The sequence below is a fragment of the Physeter macrocephalus genome, chromosome 16 (genome assembly GCF_002837175.3).
Source record: "Physeter macrocephalus isolate SW-GA chromosome 16, ASM283717v5, whole genome shotgun sequence".
In the NCBI taxonomy this organism is placed as follows: Eukaryota; Metazoa; Chordata; class Mammalia; order Artiodactyla; family Physeteridae; genus Physeter; species Physeter macrocephalus.
Genome location: NC_041229.1, coordinates 54,443,440 through 54,460,984, shown reverse-complemented (window position 1 = coordinate 54,460,984; position 17,545 = coordinate 54,443,440). Strand labels below are relative to the sequence as shown.

At 36.8% G+C, this 17,545-nt stretch overlaps 1 protein-coding gene across 6 annotated transcripts in view; it reads right to left on the bottom strand.

Moving 5' to 3' along the window:
- NARS2 (asparaginyl-tRNA synthetase 2, mitochondrial) overlaps positions 1-17,545 on the bottom strand; it is a 141,833-nt gene that overhangs the window by 26,496 nt on the left and 97,792 nt on the right. For all 6 annotated transcript variants that reach the window (XR_003683632.1, XR_003683631.2, XM_024131718.3 and 3 more), the window contains 5 exons: positions 14,880-15,012; positions 10,919-11,017; positions 10,782-10,819; positions 3,622-3,688; positions 2,024-2,161 (listed from right to left, as the gene is read on the bottom strand). Coding sequence is in view for 4 of the 6 variants with exons in the window: in XM_024131718.3 (XP_023987486.1) it covers positions 2,024-2,161; positions 3,622-3,688; positions 10,782-10,819; positions 10,919-11,017; positions 14,880-15,012 (475 nt within the window). In the remaining 2 variants the exon portion in view is untranslated. The remainder of the gene's footprint in view (positions 1-2,023; positions 2,162-3,621; positions 3,689-10,781; positions 10,820-10,918; positions 11,018-14,879; positions 15,013-17,545) is intronic.

The following is a 17,545-nucleotide window of genomic DNA, read 5'->3' as shown; positions in this document are numbered from 1 at the left end:
TTTATCAATTTTGTTTATCTTCTCAAAGAACCAGCTTTTAGTTTTATTGATCTTTGCTATCGTTTCCTTCATTTCTTTTTTCATTTATTTCTGATCTGATCTTTATGATTTCTTTCCTTCTGCTAACTTTGGGGTTTTTTTGTTTTTCTTTCTCTAATTGCTTTAGGTGTAAGGTTAGGTTGTTGATTTGAGATGTTTCTTGTTTCTTAAGGTAGGACTGTGTTGCTACAAACTTCCCTCTTAGAACTGCTTTAAGCAGAGGATTTTTAAGAAGTACAAAAACTGAATGACTGAAAGGTGTTCTACTTTGGGAAATTATGAGAGGAATACATGGTGTGTGTGTGCTGGGGAAGGGAGGTGGAAGTGGGACAGGGTGGAGTGATAAAAAAGCCAAGAGATACAGACACAGGCCTCTGTTTTGTGATGTAGGCTCAATACTGAATTATTTAAGGTTGGATAATCTACGCCCTAGTCACTCTCATTTTTTTGCTGCTAACCTGTGGGCCTATTCATTTCTCACAATTGATTATACCAGAGGGTTGGTAGGGGAAAGAGGAAGTAAGAATCATAAATCAATTGTGTTGCTCATTGGTTTTGGATAATGCTGGTGTGAAAGGTGGGGATGCGTAAAATCGGTGGCTAAAATGTAATTTTGTATCTGTGATTTTGAGGCAGAGTGATAGAGTGGAAGAGAACACAGACTTCCGAGCCAAAGGGAATCAGGTTTGAATATGAACTCTGTCACTTACCACCCATGTAGGCTTGGGAAATGTAATTGGTCTCTTTGCACCCTAGTTTTATATATGTAAAATGGGAGAAACAATGAGTTTCTTGTCAAGGCTGTTTTGCAACTTAGAGATGAGATGAGAGTGTTTACCTCATACTAACTGGCGGCTAATATTGTTGTTGTTGTTGTTTTTCAGCCATGCCGTGTGGCATGTGGGATCTTAGTTTCCCGACCTGGGGTTGAACCCGTGCTCCCTGCAGTGGAAGAGTGGAGTCTAAACCACTGGACCACCAGGGAAGTCCCCTAATATTGTTTTGGTAACACTGTAATCTGAGAGAAGACAGGAAATACATTCAAAGAGATAACGTTATATACTAAGACAAGGTCATTTAATTTACTGGTAGGTCCTGATCTACATTTTCCTACTGGTGTTTATCTAGAGGCAAGTGAAAAGTACAAGATGGCAAAGTTTAGGTTCGGGACCTTTTTTGAGATAAACATAATATATTTGTCTCACAGACTTTTACAATTAATGATATTACATATATAACTATTCAATACATATTTAAAGAGTCAAATATATTCTTATTCTCTATAACTGCCAATTTTGTGACGGAAAGAAGAGACAAAAAAGAAAAAAAGGAAAAAGGAAACAAGAAGAATAAAAACCAACTGTAGTTGAGGCGTAAAGAAAGAACAGAGGACAAAAAAGGCTAAAGAGAGCAGACAGACAGACAGAGACAAAACAGGCAGAGAGAGAAGAGACGGTTGGAAGAGGCCTGACCAAGTGGAGAATCCGCCCAGACCTCTTCGATCCCTCCATAGCCTTCCCCTCACTACTTCTATTTGATAGCCAAAGTACTCTAGGCTGCCTGCTGTCGCAAGGTAGCTCTTCCTTTCCCCGATCATGCCACTACTATTATCTCTTGCCCAACATCTCCCCCGCACTGCAGTCTCCTAATCAGTATTTGATAGGAGACTGGGCACATTGCTCTACAGCGCTCTAGGGCTCTCAGTAATTTAAAAAAATAGAACAAAACACACCTCCATTTGCATCTGCTTAACTGAGAAGGACACCCTACGATAGAAATGAGGGAGTATGCTTATAGAACATTGGGATCTTCTTTGGGAACACATTTTTAGAGGTGCCTTTGAGAAATGTTATCATTTTAAGAGATATAAAGAGTGAATGATAAAATTTAAGAAAATATACCAAAGGATAAATAAAATTAAATCAAGGGAAAAACCGCAGACTCTGAGATGACTAACCCCAATTTATTTAATGTCTTTTCTTACTGTGTGCTGAGGGCTGTCTTCATTATCCCTCATGTAGAAGGGCTTGAGTGCTAATGGATAATTAATGACAAAGACTGGTATGTCGCCACAGTGCTTTACCAGGTACTTTTCATGTTCAGTGTGTAGATCAGCACCCCACTGTAATGAGAAAAAAGAAATTACCAAAGGAGAAGACAGAGCTGAAATATACAATGCAAGACCTAAAAATAACCTGTATCAGTGCCAAGGGCTTCTTCTCCCTGAGGATCAGGGATGTGTGGTGCTGTCTGCTGAGGTTACACAGATAAATAAACTAGAGAGAGATGTGTTAACAAGAGCATCCAAAGGCCTGGAATGATGAAAGCTGAAACTAGTAAACACTATGCTTTCTGTGCCCCATCTCAGGAAGCAGCACTTAGCAGATAAATAGCATCTGTAGTAAAACACAGTATGCTTTCCACGGTGTATAAAAGCTGATTCAGAATCATAATTTTTATTAATATTGCCAAGAGCTTCTTTTACAGTTACTGTCCCTAAGTTTCAGGAAATTAAATGATGAAAGATAATATTCCTAACATTGAGTCTATCTCTGGCTAGATGGCTTCTCCCAGTGACTTTTTTTTTTTTTGATAAAAGAGTCAACTAATATATCAGATGCTCTCTGATGAATATTTAATAACACTGTTCATCTATTTATTCAGCAAATACTAATGTGCCTATTAAACCCCAAGTACCATGCTAGGTACTGGAAACTGGTAAGAAAAACAAAATCCCTGAGTTCATGAAGCTTCCAGGATGGGAGACAAACATTAATCAAAAAATTATACAAAGAAGTCAGTTGATTATAAATATAACAAGCACAGGGCACTCGTACCTTAAAGAGAGCATCTGACTTAACTGGGAATGGAGCTGGTGTAAGGAATAGTTTGAAGACAAAGGTATTACATTCTTAACATTATCTTACTATTCCCACTTGTCTGGCAATATCTTAATTATAGGAAAGAAGCACTGGCATAGGAATGAGGAGACTTGCTTCTAACATTATGTGCATGTCCACTGATAAATCATGTGGCTTTTCCAGACCTATATCCTTACCCATAAAATAAAGGAGTTCTGGGAAAAAACAAAAACACACAAAACTCAGTGTTTTTCAAAGTGGATCACAGATCAGACGCCTCTATAAAGTTCAACGGAAAAAGAAACCTGTTTAATGTGTTGCCTAAGCTTATTTGATCACATAACCTCTTCTGTCTGTCAACTGTTAACATCATTCAGAATATACTTTGGGAAACACTGAACTAGTTGATTTCTACACTGATATTCTATGATTACCATTCTTTCTAAGGAATTTCACCTTCCTAAACTTGGGAAACTTCTTTATAACCCTTTTGTCACTGCTACTCCAAATGATATGATTCTACTTCAAAATTATTTTTCATTCTAAATATTTCAACGAGGTTAGGCAAACATCAAAAAAAGCCAATGTACAGATATGCAAATACACACTGCTAGTAAGAGAAATAAGGTTATTTTAAAGGATTCTTAATGAAATCAGATAAATATGAGAAACATATTTTCATACATACATACATATATATATATATATATATAAATACTACCTCCGGAGTGAAGGTGAAGTTCTGGGATGCCTGCTTTAAGATCTCCACTGCCTCAGTATAAGAAATGCTGGAGAGAAACAGGGTAAAAGCAGAGAAAGGTTAATACAAGGGGCTGTTGTTAACTAGTGCATCTGAAAACTGTGAAAGGCCTATTCTCATACAGTCTTTGAGATCATATATGAGTATCAAATGATTGTAAAAATGATTATTGAGTAATCAGGAATTAAGGTTGACCTATCAGAGTCTGATCAGCACGAAGAGAAATGGCCATTCAATAATACCACTCCTGATCCACTTGCAGTGTACACAGAGAAGCTAGTCACTTAAGCAAATAAAGATTTTCTCTGAATTCATGTTATGCTAATGCCCTAAAAGGTGTGAAATACTGAGGCTAAAAGAGCAAAACTCTCTCCCTAAAGCTGTCATTCATTCGTCCAACATATACTGAGCACTTACTATGTGCTAGGTATCATTCTAGGCACTGGAGATACAGTTAATAAAAACAAAGCCCCTGCCTTTATGGAGTCGCTATCCGTGTGTGTGTGTGTGTGTTTGTGTGTGTGTGTGTGTACACGCACAATGGGGGTAAGAAAGATAAACAAAAAAACAGAAATAAGCCAGGGAGCTATTGGTGCTATGAAGAAAAACAAGGTAAGATAAAAAGACAGAGGTATTTGGGGGTGCTATTTTAGATAAGATGGTCAAGAAAGGCCTTGCTAAATTGGTGACATCTGAACAGAAACCTGCATGAAGTCAGGAAATGAGCCATATAAATACCTAAGGGAAAGTATTCCAGGTAAAAGGAACAGTGAGTATAAAAGCCTGAAGTGAGGAACAGTTTGGCTCATTCAAGGAACAAAAAATTCAGTGTAACTGAAGCATATTGAACAAGGAGAAGAATGCCAGAAAATCAGATTGGAAAGGTAGTCAGAGGTCAGATCCTATGAACTCTTTCAGGCCATCGTAAGGCTTTTGTAATATATTCTAGTATTCTATGACTGTTTAGGAAAAATATCATTTTTGGTTACCTCAGTAAGAAACCATCATGCCTAAAGCAAGCCAAACCAAGAATTTGTTTTAACAGTTTGGATAGGTGATATATGCACATAGTTTAAAAAAAAAATCAAGGTGAATAAAAGAGTATACATCTTTCTTCCATCCCTGTCCCATAGCTACCGAGCTCCTCTCCTCACACACAATTACTGTTATTGGTTTCTTGTGTATCCTTCCAGAGGGTTTTATGCATCTATAAGCAAATATTAATACTCAATCTCCCCTTTTTTATAGATGGCAGCTATAGCATACATATCATACACACTCTTTTACATCTTTTCTTACTCAATAATATACCTTGCAGATCTTTACATACCAGTATATGAAGAACTTCTTCACTTTTCGAGCTATTACATAACATTCCACTTTGTGGATGTATCCTAATTAGTTTAACCAGTCATCTATCAATGGATATTTCAGCTGTTTTCAATCTTTTGCTGTTATAAATCATGAGTACATATACATAATTTATGCTCATACTGATTTTGCACATGGGAAAAATGGAATTGTTGGATTCAAGAGTATTTGCATTTGCAGTTTTCATAATTTTGAAAGACACCGCCAAAGATATCATTCCCCTTTTACAGGGTTACTCCAATTTATGCCCACCAATAGTATATGAAAATGTCAGTTTCTCTATGTCCTCTGCAACAGTATTCTGCATGATTAAAAAAAAAAAATCTACAAACTTTCTAAAGGACTCTGAGTTAAAAAATAACCTAAGAAACTTATTCTCTGAAGCAAAAATGAAGTTCACATCTATTGTTAACTAACTGGAAAGAGTTGTGTCATAGAGTACAAATAAAGCCCCCAAAGCTATGTTTTGAGTGATAGGTTTTTTAGAAGATGGAAATTCTATTCAAACTAAAATCTAGTCTTAAATAACAGATAATTTCTAAGGTAAGAATGGTGTTGGTATTGATAGTAGTAATAATTTTTAAATGAGCATTTTACAGAAGGGAAACTGAAGCTTAGAGAGGATCAATAACTTGCCAAAAATCACTCATGTAAGTAAGAAGTAAACCTTGATGTGCTGACTCCAGAGTCTAAGCTTTTAACTGCTGAGATAATGCCTAAACCACTTGAAGTTTCATATGTTCTATCAAAATAAAAGATAATGGGCTCTCTGGGTTCTCCCTTTGACTCTACCTCTTAGTAACTATGTAAATCACTTCACGTCAATGAAAGCATTTTATAAATTTTTGTATTTTATACAAAACTCTACAAATACAAACATTAAAAAATTAAGTATTTGTACTTCTAAAATAAGGAGACTGGGCTATATTAAGCTCTTGTCTGCTTAGAAATTCTATTGTTCTATTCCATCAATTACTTGATATGATCTACTCATTATACTGAGAAATATAAGAGCAGTCAAAATGGGAAGCACTAGAATTTTGTGCCATTGATACGTTAAAGTTACATTATTAAGAAAAAAAGGACTCTCATGTCTAAATATATCTTGTTATTCTAGATGTTCTGCCCCACACTCCTCCCATACCTTAAGTTGAGGCAGAACTTTCAAGTTCAAATTACAGTTCTGACACTGGATATCCTTAATGGCCTTCATCAACTCTCTAACTTTTCTTGGTATGTACAGGGAATAATATTTCTTCTCCTTCCCAGAAACTATTTCCAAAGTGCTTTGAGGAAAGGAGAAGACACTGTGATATTGTGTGATACAGTATCAAACTACCTTCATATTTCAAATTTTCTGTTGTTGAATGAAGAAAATTATTCTGAAACTGTTGGAGTAAAACTGCTAAGTTACAGAGATTTTTATTAGTATTCTTTGCCTCAAATTCACACAAATAAATGAAGAGCAAATAAAAAGGTAAGGACTCTCTCTCTCTCTCTCTCTCTATATATATATATATTTTTTTTTTTTTGCTGTACGTGGGCCTCTCACTGTTGTGGCCTCTCCCGTTGTGGAGCACAGGCTCCGGACACGCAGGCTCAGCGGCCATGGCTCACAGGCCCACCCGCTCCACGGCATGTGGGATCTTCCCGGACCGGGGCACGAACCCGTGTCCCCTGCATCAGCAGGCGGACTCTCAACCACTGTGCCACCAGGGAAGCCCAGGACTCTATATTTTTAAAGCCTTAATACTATAAAGGAAATGTAAAATAAGTGTGTTCTATTTCTGCTTGATAAAGGCTAAATTCAAAGACTACACAAGTCCTTTAAATAATATACTTTCATATAAAACAACTGTAACAAGTACTCAAGAACACTGAAATCTATTCAAAAGAATACAAGTCATATGGTATCTTGCGTGTGGGTGTGCGCATGTATGTTTGTGTATTTCAGGGTGCATCTTGATTCTAATTCATCATGCTTAGGTCTACTCTCATATTCTCTCATGGCTTTTAAAATCTCTGGTTTCAAAGACTACAAACCCCCTCCATCTCTGGTACCCTCCACCCTGAGAATCCTCAGCATCATGTAATTTACGTACACTCTCTGGTGTTCAGTCCCCTCTGTTTCTAGCTCCTGGAACTTCTCATATATTCTAGTGAACTCAACAATGCATTTAAAAGGATTTAATAATATTTTAACTAGCATTTTTAGATGTTTTGTAGCAGGAGGGTTTTCAAGTTATCTAGTCTTTGACATATTGCTTAAGCAGCATTTGAACATTTCAACAAAATAAGACAGACAAGTTATTACTTCATAGATGAGAAAACTGAAGCTCAGAAAGGTTAAAGATTTACTATTAGTCAAATCTGTAGTTGTAATAATTATTCATGCAAATATTTAACTATTCATCTTTTTTTCTAGATGCTAAACTCCGTAAAAGGACTTATCCATGCCTATTTTCACTACTGAATCCTCAATGACTAGCACAGTACCTAACTCATAGAAGGTAGTCAATAAATATTTGTTGAAAAATATGAATTCATTCATTAATGGCTAATAAGTGGTAGAGCCAGGACTAGAATCCAGGTCCTCTGAAACACAGTTCACTATACTCAGTGCATAAGTAAAACAAACAAGCCTCTGACCATGCAGAGGTGACACCAAAAAAAATAAAAAATAAAAATCACACATATAAATTTAATCCACAACTATGATTCGTGCTGTGTGGAATGGATGATGGTGATAGCAATGACTGATATGGCACAGCCCATGTTCCCATCCTCAGTATTTTACAGACATGGATCCTGAAGCACAACAGTTAGATGATACATAAGGGTCATAAAGATAGTGGGGGAGCTACAACTACTCTAGCATTAATTCCAGTGCCTTTTCAGATATATGAAGTACACTGGATGAAAGCATGAGCTTTGAAATCAGATGACCATGAATTTGAATCCCCACTTCATCTTTTACTCGCCTAATTTCCTTTGAGTTGATTCTTCATCTACAGAAGGGCAACAATAACTACTCACAGAGTTGTTGTGAAGATAAAATGAAATACAATGTATTTAAAGTTTATTGCTGTCTGGCACATAGTAAATATTCAATAAATGGTGGATATTTTCCCCCCCTCTTAGATCTTATTCATTAGATAGAAGTTGGATAACTTCTCTTAAGATCTCCTTAGTTTTCTGTTACCAGTACAGATTCCTTGGGATGCCTAATTTACTTCTTTCCTTACCTACTTAATTACAACTTTTATCAATATGCTTATGCCCATAACTCTCCTGTAGACTCCAGGCCCGTACACTCAAACTGCCTACCCAACATCTACAACTGGATGTCTGAAAAGTATCTCAATCTTAACATGACACCTCATGATGATGAGCCTGATATCACCCCTCTCTCTCCACACACCCCCACTACTCTATGGCTTCCCCCATCTCTGTTAATAGCAACTCCATTTCTACAGCTGTGTAAGTCAAAAGCCTTGAAGTCACTCTTAACTCTCCTTCTCTCTCTTTTTCACTCTCAGTAAATCCTGTTTGCTGTATCTTTAAAATATATCCAGAATAGGACAATTTCGCCTACCTCCATTGTTACCATCCTGGTCTGTGATGGTTAACTTTATGTATCAAGTTGGCTGGGCTACAGTACTCAGATATTTGGTCAAACATTCAGGATATTTCTGAGATGGTGTTTTTTTGGATGAGGTTAACATTGAAATCAGTGGATCCTGAGTAAAGAAGATGACCTTCCCTAACAACATCCAACCAGTTGAAGGCCTTGCTAGAACAAAGACTGGCCTCCTCCAAGAAAGAAGGAATCTGCCAGCAGACTGCCTTTGACTTGGCTCTTCCTTGAGTCTCCAGCCTGCTGGACCACTCCAACAGATTTTTAACTTGCCCAGCCTCTACAATTGTGTGAGCTAATTCCTTAAAATAAATCTTTACATACACACATCGTGTTGGTCTTATTTCTCTGGAGAACTCTGACTTACACAGGTTCAAACCACCATCTCCTTGCACCTAGATGACTGTAACAATCTCCTACTTGCTTTGCTGCTCTCACTCTTGTCCTACTACAGCCTGTTCTCAACAGATAGCCAGAGCGATCCTATTAAATCCAGTTGAGATCTTGTCAGATCTCTGCACAGAACCCTTCAATAGCTTCCCCACCTCACCCAAGTAAAAATCCAAACTCTTCACAGTGCCCTACAAGGCCCCACCTGATTTCCCCACCTCCCTCATCCTTTCTTACTTTATCTTCGTATCCTCTTCCCTTACTCACTCTTCACTATTACTTGAACACGTCAGGCATGCTCCAACCTCAGGGTCTTTGTACTTGTTATCCCCTCTGCCTGGAATATTGTTTTCCCTCTTACCCATATAACTAGTTCTCTTACTTTACTTTCTTGAGATCTTTACTCAAAAATCATCTCAGTGAGGTCTTCCCTGCCATGCTATCTAAAATTTCTACCTCCTCATTCTTCCTTTGTCTTATCTTCTTTCTCTTCCCTGTTTTTTTTCCCCATAAGTATTACTCATTTTCACAGACTATATGTTTTACTTATTTATTTTGTCTCTTGGCTATTATTACCTCCACCAGAAATATAAGCTCAGTGGAGGCATGGAATTTTATCTGCTTTGTCCACTGTTTTTAAATAGTTTTTAAGATTTTAGGACAATGCCTGGCACATAGTAAACATTCAATATACATTTAAGTGAAAGGAAAAGTCTCAAAGGCCTTCACTTGTACTTCATTGCCCTTCGATTCTCTATCACAGGGCTCCTATTTCCTCCTTTTCTGATTCCACAGCTGCTGCCTTGTTATTGGGTCAGGCTCAACGACTCATCATTTTTAACTGGTAGCCTGAAGGTCTAGGCTGATACCTGATATTCTCAGCTCAGTTAAGTCTGCCAAGTTTTTCTTATTTCCCTTCTCAAGGACAGGTTGAATTCTTTATTCTCTTAGAAGAAAAATTTCCTAAACTTAAGATAGCAAGGGAAAAATGATACTAACTTATGTTCAGAGACAATTTTCTTTTCTTCAGATTATCAAACTTACCTCCTCTACACATTGTAATACCCCGAATACTAAGTCTTATATGAATTATTTGTACTGCATATAAGAAGTTGCTTGTTGTTTTTTCCATATCAAGTATGCGTTTCATAATAAACTGTGAAAAGAATAGCCTATCTGATTAATATGGTTGGTTGAATAAACAACCAGTCCAATATCAAGTTTTACTTGAACAGGATTATAGTGGAAATGAAGCAATAATGTATGTGCTATATCTAAAACACAGATCTTTAGGTTTTAAAATAGTGGCTAAAAAAACAATTCAAAATATATTTTCAGATTTTAGCAAGTGAAGGTAAAGAAAAAGAAGGAAGACTGAAATAAGAGAAAAACAGAGGGGCAGACATTACATGTATCTATCTTAAAAGCATGGTTTTTAATCAAGCCAGATTTTGATTACTAAAGAATTAGTCTGAATTGTAGGAATATAGTTAATAATTACTATGATCATTATCTTGCTATGATTTATTCATTTATTTATTCATGAAACACTGATTATCAACTATGAACCAGACATAAGAGCTATAAAAATAATCAAAATACAGGTTTTCATTGAGTCTAGGGAGTGTGATAGCAGATATACAAACAAAAAAATTTAATACAGTGTGATAAATATGATGATAAATTATGAATAAAGTTCAGAGAAAGTATAATATCTACTTACATTAGAAAGTTGTTTTTTAGCATATGTTCTAATCTGTCCTTGGTAAGAAAAGAGAAAAAAGAAAATATATTAAATGTAATTATATTCCTTACATTTAACTAACATATTTAAAGCCCTTCATCCACAAAGCTAATTACCTTTTGGCCAGGAGCTATGAATTTGTGACAGAGTTCAACATCTTCAGGACAATTTGAGAGAACTGTCATTGTTGTAGTCTTGAAGAGGCCCTCTACAACCTAAGAGAAATGATACAGAATTGCCTGACATGTAAGCTTCATGAAAAACCTGTTTAGGACCCTGTAAGGACTGCTCTCCAGGTTTCAATGGCTATAAATCCATTAGGCCTCTTACTTCCTGAATATACTACAGCAAGTTAATTCAGTTTCCAGATTGATTAGAGGGGGCATCACAACTTCTCAGAGAAGGTTAAAAAAAAAAAGAAAGAACAATGTCTGAACCTTCTGTTAACAGTTTCAATACTGGTATTGAAGTGGGCTGTCAAATGAACAGCTAAAACAAACTGATGCCTTTCTAAATTTCAGTATATTCACTTGTAGAGTCAGGACAGTTAACAGTACCTAGCTTACGGGACTGTTGTGAGAATTATATGAGATAATCCATGTATAGGACTTTGCTTAGTGCCCAGCTCAGAGAAGCACACAACAAACATCAGTTGTGAAGAGTGGAACATTTTGAAAAGTGCTTCATTCAGTCATTGGTAAATGAAAGTAAACTTTAAGATTAGAGAAGCAATGAGATCTATCTACATCTAAATACATACATTTTTGCTTTGCTAAAGTATGAAGTAACGACACAAATCAGTGTGTAAGAATTCGTTCTACCAGGGGTGTCCATAAAAGTCTCATGGGAAAAACTTGTTCTCAGAAGAAAAAAGTGACTGGAATGAAAAATATTTCTAAAATATTTTTAATCCAAACTAAAATTTTTGTTTTGATGTCAATGAAATCATATTGTGATTTCCAGATGTGTCCTCATAAAAACACATACATGGATTAAGACCAGGCTGCCCCACAGGCAGGTATCTTCCTTTCCTCTCTGAATCACTGGATACCCTATCAACACTGGAAACACAGTGGGGCATAAGCGTCTGAGTAATTTAACATGGTCAGATATAGGAAAGAACTTAATTATCAAATGACAACCAGATAGATTTATGTACATACATAAAATATTTTTTATTTCTTTTTATATATACTTTGCATTTTTATATTATACATACATTTTGTAGAGAAGTAAGGAATAACTTGATGAAAGAAGAGCAAAAGGAGGCTAAAGATGTTTTGCCTTGAGGCTATAACCACCTTCAATCTAGCAGTGAGATAAAGAAATCACTAAGTAACTGAATGATTTATGAAGCGTTACATCCCTCAATCACTGCAAAAAGCCAATGTATATTGAGAGGAAAAAAGAACAGGTAGATCGGATAGTATGCTTGCATTGTTGAGGGACACAATACACAATCGGTAAGATGAAGACTTCGACAACTGGGGCTGTTAAAGCAGTGTCTTTCATGGGCAGAACATTTCCATTTGAAGAAGGATATCACTGGCTTTTCTAACCTTGACTTTCAGACTACACTCTATAAATATATTTATAATAAAACAGAAACTTAACTGAAGGGTTAACATAACCCTCATGTTTTAAAAAATGTATTTCTCAATAGCACTAAAATAATAATATTTAATTGCTTATACCTCATAAGAGGAAAATATCCTGTTACAATATTCTGATTTAATATTTAAGAGACCGCTCTTCATCAAGATAATAATTTCCACAGAATTCAATTTATCAAAGGGAGAAAACTGAGAGAAGCAGGAGCTTATTTTTGGGAGGAATATACCTTTTTCTCTGTCTTTAGGAAAAAGTTTATATTCCAATTAATTAAACTATTCAATAGTGTATGCCCTGAGTACCACTCAGTGGAGTATCAAATAAATAAGAATTACTTAGTTTTAGAATACATAATTATAGAGCAAAGATTATAATGTTTAATAAATTCTAACAATCTACGTATTATCTTTATAATCTTTCCCTGTGGTATTACATTGGGCAGTGTCGAGACAGGGGCAAGGCAGAAATAGGAGGTAAAACGTGTGGTTCCATTCTTTACAATACTCTCATTGCCTGAGTGAAAGAATAATAAAGAATTGGGTGGTGAGCTCAAACTGAAAGCTGATTAAGGAATTTTACTGACTTGGTGAGGCTCAGATTCTGAATCCCTAAATCTAGAAAGGGATTAACTCAACAGTGTTCCTATTGACATTTTTGGCTAGATAATTCTTCGCTGGCGGGGAGGGGGCTGTGCATTGCAGGATACTGAACAACATCCCTAGCATTTACCCACTAGATGCCAGTAGCAACCCATCTTCCCTACTCCCCCACCCACTCCCTATTAGGGACACCAAAAATATCCCCTGGGGGACACTGGTCTAGAGAGATCAGTGGGAGATGTTAAAGGGGTATATGCAAGTGGACACTATGGTGTGGCCACAACATCCCTTCAGGACCAAGATCTTTATCCGCTAGGAACAGTAACTGCTGATGGTACATAGTTGGGTCCCTCTTCAGGAACTACCCAGGCCAGGAGGACTGCCTTACCAAAGGTTACACCCCTTCCCAAGCTAGCCCGCATCCAATGACTGGCTCACAGGAGGAGGCACTTGCCCTCCTATGGGACAACTATGAAAGGCCATTCTAGCTCCAAAGTTTCTCACGGAACTGGCTAAGGCATCTGTTTGTAAATGCATCACAGTTTAACTTGTCCCTCTGCCCAATGCTGCTTTCCTCCTTTCCTCACAGATATTTCTCTTGAGAGCATTCCCCAGTAATACCTGCACACAAATCTCTGCTTTAGGGTTTTTTACTAGGAAATCCAACCTAAGACAAGATAATAAAATTGTGACTCCATTCTATTTGCAAGTATACATGGTATTTCTGTTTTAAGTGGAACTGGGTCATTTACTGGGTGAATAAGAGTAGAATGAAAGAAGTAAGAGTTGATGAAAATTGCTAAAATAAACATCCTGTAATTAGAATTCCAAACTAAGATATTAACCAAAATGGTAGTGGATAGAGAATTAATAACAACAGTTAACACATTCTGGGTACTTACTAAGTGTCATGAACTATGCTAAGTGCCTTATATATATTATCTGTCTAATCCTATGAATTAGCCTATGAAATAGGAATTATTATTCCCATTTTATAGATGAGAAAACTGAGGCTCAGAGAAATTAAGTCCCATGTCTTAGGTCACATAGCCAGTAAGTGACGGAGCTAAGAATCAAATCCTGGTCCGTCCATCTCCAGACTTGTGTGCTCCATATGGATTTATGGCCACAGCCTCCTGAAAAGGCTCCCACCCCTATTTTTATCTCCCTCTAAATCATTTTTCATAATGCTGCTAGAGAGATACTTCTAAAACATAACTCTGACCATGGCCTTTCCCAGCTGAGAACTTTCTCCTTTATCTTTTGGATTAAGTTCAAACTCCTCAGCATGGCATTTAAATACAGTCTTTCTTTCATGAGCTGACTCTTGACTGTATCTCCGGCTTCATCCCTGTCCCAGAGCTCTGACAGCTCCTGTGGATGCTTTCTAATGCTATAGTTATAGCTATAGAAATGTTTTTCTAACTATAAAGACGTTTTGTTTATTTGCCTAGCGAATATCAAGAGCTACTATTTACTAAGCCTGCTTTGTGCCAGACCCCATACTAGATGCTTTATATTATACATACATAATCTTTCATTTACTTCTCACAATAACCTAATGAAATAGCTACTATTATTCTCATTTTATAGCTGAGGAAGCTAAAGATCACTAAGGTTAGGTAACATCATAACAAAGTTAATGGCAGAGCTTGGACATGAACTTAAATCTGTTTGACTCCTGTACTTTAAAAACTATTACACTAACAGCATTCAGTAGATGTTTATTAAATTAAGTAGTTCTCCATCTTCTTCATTCTATGAACACCTGTAAGGCACAGATGTCGGAGGTAAAAATGTATACAGAAGCATTTTAATGTCACAGATGCCTGATATTTAGAAACTACTGTAAAACTTGAGTACCTACCTGCATGAGATCTTGAAGGCTCTCAAGAAAAGAAATCTCTGCTTCTACCATATAAAACTCTGCCAGGTGTCTCCGGCTCTGAGAATTCTCTGCTCGGAATGTTGGACCAAAGGTAAACACTTGAGTAAAAGCTCTGCAATTCAAGATTAACAGTGTAAAAATAGGATTCCCATGATTAATTTTAAGTATTTAAAATATTCAGTAAGCTCTTAAGAAAAAAAAAAAAAGTTCTGCACCTCTGTCTTGCCCACAAATCCACACATATTAGCTGCTACATTTCTTTAATGGGTGATTATAATAGTTTCATTAAAAATGTTACATTTATAGAAACGATTTTATTCCAAAGGAATGTGCAAATGCTTTACAAACCCTATGGCTTACTAAATATAGAATTATAACCACTTCTGGATGCACTCTACTGCAGCTGCCTTAAACAGCAGGCAACTACATTTCACAGCAATTGAGAACAAAGTAAAGGAAAAATACCACAGCCCAAGAAGCCACACAGAGAATCTAGACAGTAACAGTTAAAACCAGAATTTCACGTGGAAAAGGCAAGCCAATCATTTTCTAAATATATGAAAAAAAAATATCAGATACGTATGGTGATTTGCCTTGTTAGGCCTACTCAAGCCTTTACGCCCACCTAGGAGTTTTAATCAATGCTCAGTGACCCCTGACACTTGGGGCGGGGGGGTGGATTTTGAATAACTGTCTGCTTTACTCTCTGGTTTTCAAGAAGGGCTATAGCTCAACAACATAAATGGAAAAAGTATTCTTATTTTTAAATTTCTGCAGAGAAGCGAACATGACACCTTCATTCTTTAACACTTACAGTCTCCTTCACATGGGAAGAGGGCAACAACAAGATTAGATCAAGCATATATGAAGTAATGAATATTTCCTAAGGATCATGTAATCTTTTTTAAAAAAATTTATTTATTTAATTTATTTATTTTTGGCTGCGTTGGGTGTTCGTTGTTGTGCACGGGTTTTCTCTAGTTGCAGTGAGCTGGGGTTACTCTTCGTTGCGGTGTGTGGGCTTCTCATTGCAGTGGCTTCTCTCGTTGCTGAGCATGGGCTCTAGGCCCGCGGGCTTCAGCAGTTGTGCCATTTGGGCTCAGCAGTTGTGGTGCACGGGCTTAGTTGCTCTGCAGCATGTGGGATCTTCCTGGACCAGAGATCGAACCCGTGCCCCCTGCATCAGCAGGCAGATTCTTAACCACTGCGCCACCAGGGAAGTCCCGAGGACCAAGTAATCTTTGAATTTTAAGGTTTTGCTAGAACAAAACAAGAGGTTTGGGGCTCCTTAACTGTTATCCTCAACATTCTTCACTTGTCATCAGTCAGATATATGAAGATCAGAAAACAGTACAGAAAATGGATTGTAGATATACATACCAGTTTTTTTTGTTGTTGTTTTGTTTTTTTTAAGTAAAGATACTCTGGGAAATTAAACAGTAAAACAATTATAGTGGAAATCATGAGATTTATTTTTTCTTTCAAAGGCCATTTCAGTTAAGGCCTAGCTGGTAAGAAGCTCAGGAATTTATGTTTTGGTTCTACAGCCACCTTGCTGAGACCATGATCAGTTAACCACCGAGAATCTTAGTTTTTAATGGAAGAATAAACCGTAAGAATTCAAAATATTACTATGATAACCTCTCTCCCAAGATTCAGATCCAGACTTGCCTACTGGAATGTTCCTAAAAACACTGACCTTACCTTGTCCAAAACGAAAACTCTTGCCTTGCTCCCCAAAACAAGCAAAAACAAAATAATGAACAGTACATTTTCCCCAGCTCTGTTAATCTCAGTTAACCCACCTCGTCACCCAAACCAGATCCTCATCCCTCCCCTCACCACCCACACACTTCCTTATCATATCGATCACAGAATTATACTGTTTATACCTAGGAAAACTCTTGCAGATCTAGAGACTCTTCTTTATTTCCACAAATACTGTCTTAGTGTCAACTCTTGTGTCTGCCAGCTGCCTTTCTTCCTCCAGTCCCAAACTACTATAAGTTTTCAAACTCAAATCTGATTATATCAGCCCGAATTTAAAAATCTTCAATGGTTCTCCCCTACTCAAAGGTTAAAATTCAAACTCCTAACTTTGACTAGACCTTCCTTCACAAAGCCTTTTCTCCAGCACACTGAGGATACTCTCCTTACATGCCCCGCATGCCTTTAGGCTTTTTCATTGGCTGTCCCCTCTCTGTAGGGCCTGTCTTTTGTTCCTCTCTCTCCAAATGGCAAATTCCCATCCATCCTTCAAGACTTGACTTAAATTTCACTTTCTCTTTGTAACCTTACCATACACCCCAAATTTATTGTTCCCTCCTTTCTATGACTGTAACACTTTGTTTATACATTTATTATACAGACTGTATCACTTAGAAATATAATTGTGCATTTTGTACCTTTCTCCCTCAATAAACTATGAAATTTTCTACAGTAGGAATTATGTTTTATTCATCTTTGCAACTTCAGTGCCTAAGATAAAACAGGTGCTCAAGTTGAATGAATAATAATGAGGATGACAGGCTTTTTCAGTTGTAAACTGGAAAAGCACAACATCCTTATAAACAGTAACATTACAAATAATGTACAGAAAAATACTCAGATATATTTTACTGTGGCTGTTACTCAATAGCTAAAAT